General features: G+C 41.5%; 1 protein-coding gene across 1 annotated transcript in view; it reads left to right on the top strand.

The window, feature by feature from the left end:
* Window positions 1-5416: 5416 nt before the first annotated feature.
* RSBN1L (round spermatid basic protein 1-like) overlaps window positions 5417-6487 on the top strand; it is a gene marked incomplete at its 5' end in the record, with an annotated part of 29467 nt that continues 28396 nt past the window's right edge. The window contains one exon of the mRNA XM_009076614.1: window positions 5417-5522. Coding sequence (XP_009074862.1) covers window positions 5417-5522 — 106 coding nt within the window. The remainder of the gene's footprint in view (window positions 5523-6487) is intronic.

Here is a 6487-nt window from a genome sequence, read left to right as displayed (position 1 = left end):
TTTCTTTTTTAATTTTAATATCCTGCTGGTGCTGCATTTCTTTCATGGGTGAGTGCGCTGTCTCTGTGACACTAAAACTAAACAACATGGACTTTGTGGTGATACCCATGTTGTGAACTTGAAGGAGACATCTATAAATCTCTTAATTCCTTGGGTGTTGTATTTCCTCAGGGAGAGGAGGTAGAGGAATGGAGGGTGAGTGACATTAAGCCTGGGAAGAAGGGAGGGTGAGGGGAAGATGTTTCTAGTATGTAGTTTTCATTTCTCATTATCTCACTCAACTTTTGGTTATTTTTTTTCCCAAAAGTCAAGTCTGTTTTGCCCACGAACCCAGTGACTGGTGACTGATCTCTCACTGTCCATACCTTGACCCATGGGCCTTTTGTTGTATTTTCTCTCCCCTGCCCAGCTGAGGACAGGATGGATAGAGCAGCTTTGGTGGGCACCTGGTGTCTAGCCAGGGTCAACTTGCTACAATAGAGACTTTTCTTTTTTTTCCTCAGGCAGTAGAGCTTGAAAACTAAGGATTGAGCCTGGTCTTATTGCACTTTCCATAGCCGATTCCTACTGTGCCCTGAATTTGTTTGCTCTTTTTTTTTTTAACCCTGGTAGGGACTATTTGCAAACTCTGTTTGGTTTGTGACGAGTTATTTCTTGAGCACTGTATTTCTGTTGTCAAAATCATATAAAGTGTGTTTTGATAGGGGGAGAGACTTGATGAAAAGACAGAGTTTCTACATCTCTACCCTGGGATACAAAATACATCCAAGTGTTGGCTTTTAGTGTATTTAGGGGTGTGTAAAGGTGTAGGAAGTGTGTGTATGTGCAGGAAGAGTTTATGTTGCAGTGAACAATGATGGGAGGCAGCTAAGGGTTACTGTGCTACACTAATGTCTGTGTGGGAAGTTTGTGTGTACTAATTATTGTGTTTTAGTCATAGTTGTCCCTAATGTAGTTGTTTAATAAAAACCAAAGTGGAAAGTATGGATTAATGTGGAGAACCATAGAATCATCAAGTCCAACCATTAACCTGACACTCTGTTCTAACCCCTGAACCCCAAACCAGATCCTCCAGCACCAGATCCAGATGCCTTTTAAGCACTTCCAGGGACGGTGACTCCACCACCTCCCTGGGCAATATCCCAGTGCCTGAACACCCTCACAGGGAAAACATTTCTCTTAACATCTAGTCTGAATCTCAAAGAGACCTGAGAGTATAATTTGCTCTTTGGAGTTAGTCCCTAAAATTCATCAGATGAGCAATAAGGTAATATTTTGAGGACCACTGATGGCTTTGGGTGCTGGGTGTCAGTAGGAAGCTCTTGCAGCTGGGGTGAGCTTTGGGCTGTTGAAATGGGAGTGAGAAATGACCATTGGTTTCTCAGTACTGCACAGTGAGTAGAATTGGAGACATCAGTCATCCAGCTGAGTTCTGACCAGGGTGAGAGCTAGTGCTAGTAGAGCTAGGCCTTGGATGGCTTTAAGGGTTTTGGTATGATTGATGTGTTGATAAAACATCGAGAGTAGTAGAGGAACTGGGATTTTCCCAGACTTGTTTCATTGCATTTTTTTGTTGGTGTCTTATATGGCTATTAAATAATCTTTACTGTCACTCGGGTGTCAGTCATGGCATCATGGACTTGTGCTCTCATTGAAGGTATCATGAACTTTTAAGATTTAGTGTTTTTTCCTGTTTTAGAGTAGAGCAGACATAACAGGATCTTTTTGTGTCTGTTTTGATCCAATAATAAAAACAGTCATCCACAACTCCACCCCTCCCACAACGGTTGAAATGTTAGACAGTTCTCATACCCAGGACCTGACTGATTATCCCTTATCAGAACAACTTTTTCAAAAGGGAGAGAGCAAATAGCTCAGCTGAAGTGAAACTGAAGCTTGTATTGCTGAAATGCTGCTTTTTCATGTCTCCTGAAGTGGAAAAGTAGTTACTGAAATGTAAATATTCTGAGTTGGCTTCACCTAAAACATTGTGTAAAGCTGTTGAATTTGGAAAGGGCTGTTATAAATGAATTTGCAATTTCCTGCAAGACACATGCAGTGGGAAAAGTTCCAGTCACGGACCACAAATATGAAGTTGTTCCTGTGACTAACTTGTGCTTGTGTTTAAAAAACAAACAAACACAAAGGGTAATGGACGAAGGATGTCAGGCTTTAGCTTCTGGTCGCTGGTACATCTATGTGCGTTGTGTTTTTAGAATGGAGACTTGTATTAAAACTGTTCTTCAGTGTTTGAGCCACTGGCCCCTTCACCTTCCTTTGAACTCAAATTATCTTCGCATTAGCATATGGAATTTGAATTTGTTAATGGCTTTTCTTGAAGCTTCAGTTCTGCATCTTTGTGAAAACTGAGCTGTGGCAGTTGCAGAGCTGTGACATTGGGAGGTAACAGCTGTTGGTACTTGATGCTCTCTTGTCCTGCTCCTGACCATTTGGGTTACATTATTTCCCTGGGGACTCACTTCATCCTGTTCTCTCAGCAGCTCAGGAAGCCTTTTTTAATTTTTATTTCTTAGGAGCAGTATTGGTGAAATTAATTGGAGAATATTTTATGGACATGGAAGGATTAGCATAAACATCTCTACCTCTTACTGTTTGGTGATCATGTTGCTCTACAAATGAAATGGAGACCAGTAGTAGCTCCTACTGGTAAACCTCATAAAAGCTGTTCAAAAGCATTCCAGGTTTTCATAACTTCAACAGAACAAGTTTTTCTGGTTTTCCCTTGCCAACCTCACTTCCTGGTGGTTTGTTCTGCGACATGTAGGTTGTAAATTGCTTAATGTTGGAGACATCAACTTTAAAGCAGCATTTTTGTGAAGAATGGAGAGAATTTATACCTTGTCTTAGGGAAGACACTCAGTGAGCTACTGCTCTGGGACATTTTGGTTTTTCTTTATTTTTGTATTTGTGATGGTGTTTTTTTCGAGAACGACTACGTGGATTGCTACAAGAATAGAACTATTGCTTATCTATTCTGTGAGCTTTGTGGGAGGAAAACTGGGAACTTGTACATTCCAAGTGGGATTCTCAACTGTTCTTCACTTGCCTCGGGCTGTGCGCTGGTTTTGTTAACAGTGCTGTGATTTCCAAAAGGGAAACAGTTGAATTTGCTCCAAGCCTTCCTCAGCTGCATTTACATTGTGTTTGCAATGGCTTCAGGTATCATTTGCTTGTGGCTGTGCTGGAGGAGGTCACAGGACACTTCCATTGTTTCTTTTGTCTGGAAGGTTTCACCATTGACTCTGCTAATTGCTTTCTAGATGTGAAAATAAACTAGAGGCTCTTTAAAAGGTTTTGGCTCTTTCTCTGCCCTTATGTGTTGCTTCTGACAAAAGTGGAAGATTCATTGGCCTGTGATGCTATTCATGAGCTGGCAGAAAAGGATTCTTTCAGTCTTTCTTTCGTCCTTTTCCAGCAAGGCTCAGCCTTTGTGTGTGCTCTTCAGTCTCCTTTTGATTTGTAAGTGGTAGCAGAAGTCAAGTGTGCCTCTTAATGGGAAGAAAACCTTGAGATAAAATCTGTTTTACCATGATCATTGCAATCCTGGCTGAGCTAAACACTGAGCACAGGTTCTGAATCAAGCCTGGTGTTACTGCCGACTTGCTGAGTGAGTGTCTGCTTTGAGTGGTACTCAAATAATTCACGTCTGACTTCACAGCCTTGGGTTGCAGGGGATTTACCATCTAGGGATTCCTTTAGCGGGAGAAACGGGATGGTGAGAGAGATTTCTTAACCTGTTTACTTAACCTATTCCTAGAAAGGTTTGTGTTGCTTAGGAAAACTTGTTTGGTTTCCATGGTCTGCTGTACACACAAATCTGCTGTCATCCCTTCTCATTGAGCGGTGGGACGTGCCTGTTTCAGTCACTTACAGCTAAGACAGCCAAACAGCTTTAAGCACAGCTACCTTATTCCTTATTATTTTTATGCCAGCACAGTTTCTGTTCTCTCCCTGCTGCTTGTCTTGACCTGTGGGTTGACAACAGACACAGCTCAATTGCCATCCCTTTTGGATTTTATTTACCTCCTTAGACTCTCCCGAAAATACACTTTGCTTCACCCTAATGACTGTGAGGGTTCAACTTCTGTAGCCTTATTAGAAGACTCCTAAGAGGACAGATATGGATTCTGTGGAGTCACTGTTAGAGCATTCATTTATGTGGATTGCTGTCAACACTTTGCACCTTTATTAACATGCTTCACAAGTAGTTTAGGGGCCACTCTGTATTTATTGCCTTCTGGAAATGAGGGTTTTTCTTTGGTTTGGTTCTGAGGAACATTTCTGGTTTGTTAATAGTGAAGGTACCTGCTGCTTCTGTTTTATGTGAATGCTTAAGGAAAAGTAATTGGATTTCTCTTTGCTTCCACATGGGGTTTCTAATGCAAGTACCATGAATAAAACATCAGGATTGTCTCAGCTGTATTACTGAGAAAGCATTCTGAAGCATAGCATTATGTAGAAGCTCGAAATCAGATTTCCTCTTCCCCTGCGGAGGTTAAAAAGCTCCTGGAGCAGGTACTGGCTACAGGCCAAGGCACTCGGCATGAAGTGCTGGCTGCAGAGCCTCTGAGCCTGGTAAAATCTGACTTCTCCAAAGGCTTGGCCTCCTGAGTGAGTCTAAACTGGCTCGGAAAGATTACTCCTCGAAACACGAATTCCTCTGGGCTTGGTGTTTTAGATGCAGAAAGCATGCCCAAAGGCTCTGCTTTGGAATGTCAGGGGTTTAAAACCTGGAGTGACTTGACAGGAAAGTAAATGAATAATGAGACTGCTCAGGTAAGCTCTTGCTGACTGTAGGTAAGCAGGGGAAGCAGTGAGTTACATCTGCTGTGCAAACACAGCATGTTCCATGGGTTATTAATTACATATAGCTGCTATTAATGTGTTAGTGTAGCCTGTGAACTTAGAGTAAAAGATCTTTCAGTTATTGTTCCTAGCCACCTACAGAGGCCTTTAAGTTCACAGTGTGTGTAGATAGTTCTGTGAGGTTTCCAGTGCAGATGTGTACCCAGGAAGGCACAAACTGTACCTTTTTTTTTACCCCAGTTCTTCTCTAATGCATCTGAGTTGCAAGAGATGAGCCAAGTGCAGATGCAAAGAAGAGCAGAAGGTATAGGGGTAAGCAGACATTGTTAACTGTATACAGTTAACTTGATGAGTTGTTGCATACAGTTCTAACATAACAGAAACAAGACTTATCTGAGTTAAATAAGCTTATGATGGATTATGCAACAGATAAATATTAGCTTTTCTTGTTATAAGTACTGGGATTTCCTTGTAACTCCTCCTTTCATCCTCTTAATAGAGCTTACATAAGAGAAATATGAAAAACACACGTGACAATTACTTTTCTGTGCCTTTTTAATTGTGAAATATTTGCATTTCAGCTCAAATCAAAGACAAAATTAAAGAAAGGGAAAAGAAGCAGAAGGAGAAGAAGAAGCACAAAATAATGAATGAAATCAAGAAAGAAAATGGAGAGATCAAGTTATTGCAGAAAGGTAGGTTCCAATTATGCGATGATTTTTCATTCTAGTGCTTAAAATATTAGTGATTGGGCACTGGGTTTTAATACTGTGTTTTTCATTTCACTTGTGCCATTTTCCCTGGTTAGCTGGTACAAGGGTTGCAAATTAAAACTTGACTATAGGTGTTGATTTTTTTGTAAACTGAGTTTTATCTTTTCAGTACCTAACACTCACTGCAGTGTTGCTTGTACAGTAGTAGGAGCAGGAAAGTACTTCACAGAACAATATTGGTGATACCTTCAGTCACTGCAGGGAACATGTAGGTGGTTGTTTTGTATATGGTGGAGGAGAAAAATGAGTGTGCTACATTTCTTGCCTAACTGTACAAAACTGAGTAACTGAGGAGTTGTAATTCTGGAGCTTTGCCAAATACTAAAAAGTTATGTGCAACATGCACTCTTAACTTTGACTAATTCCTTCAGCTTAGTTTTCTGTAATGGGATGTAGTTAAGATGTTCTCACATGGCTTGTACATCCAGTGAACCTTAGAACTGTGCAGGAGTTGAGGTTGGAAGGGATCTAGTCCAACCCTGCTCTGAGTAGCATCAGCTAGAGCAGATTGCCCAGGACTGTCAGACTCTCCATCTCCAGGGTGGAGGCAGCACAGTCTCTCTGGACAACTAGATACAGATGAGATGTAAGGACTCTGCTGTTCTGAGCTGTCTGAGTAGCAGGACAGGTTGTTCTCACAGTGCTACAAGGGCATTAGATGCCTTAGCCCTTTCTCTCTTGACTTATCAACCAGGTGTGTTTTAGGTTTTCTTTAAGGTGTTGGCAGTTTGGTAGAGGCTGTTTGGTTTGCTAGTATCCAGCAAGGGAAAGAGGGAGTGTATCAGGAGAGCAGACAGAGCCTCTCTGCTGGGTTGGTATCCTGTTCAGAACAGCAGCTCAGTGTCTTCTGTGAGCCTCCAGAATCTGGTTGGATGTGCCTGTGTGTG

This window comes from Acanthisitta chloris, unplaced genomic scaffold (assembly GCF_000695815.1).
Source record: "Acanthisitta chloris isolate BGI_N310 unplaced genomic scaffold, ASM69581v1 scaffold13206, whole genome shotgun sequence".
In the NCBI taxonomy this organism is placed as follows: Eukaryota; Metazoa; Chordata; class Aves; order Passeriformes; family Acanthisittidae; genus Acanthisitta; species Acanthisitta chloris.
Note: the sequence above shows the minus strand (reverse complement) of the source record. Positions and strands in the feature narration are given on the sequence as shown.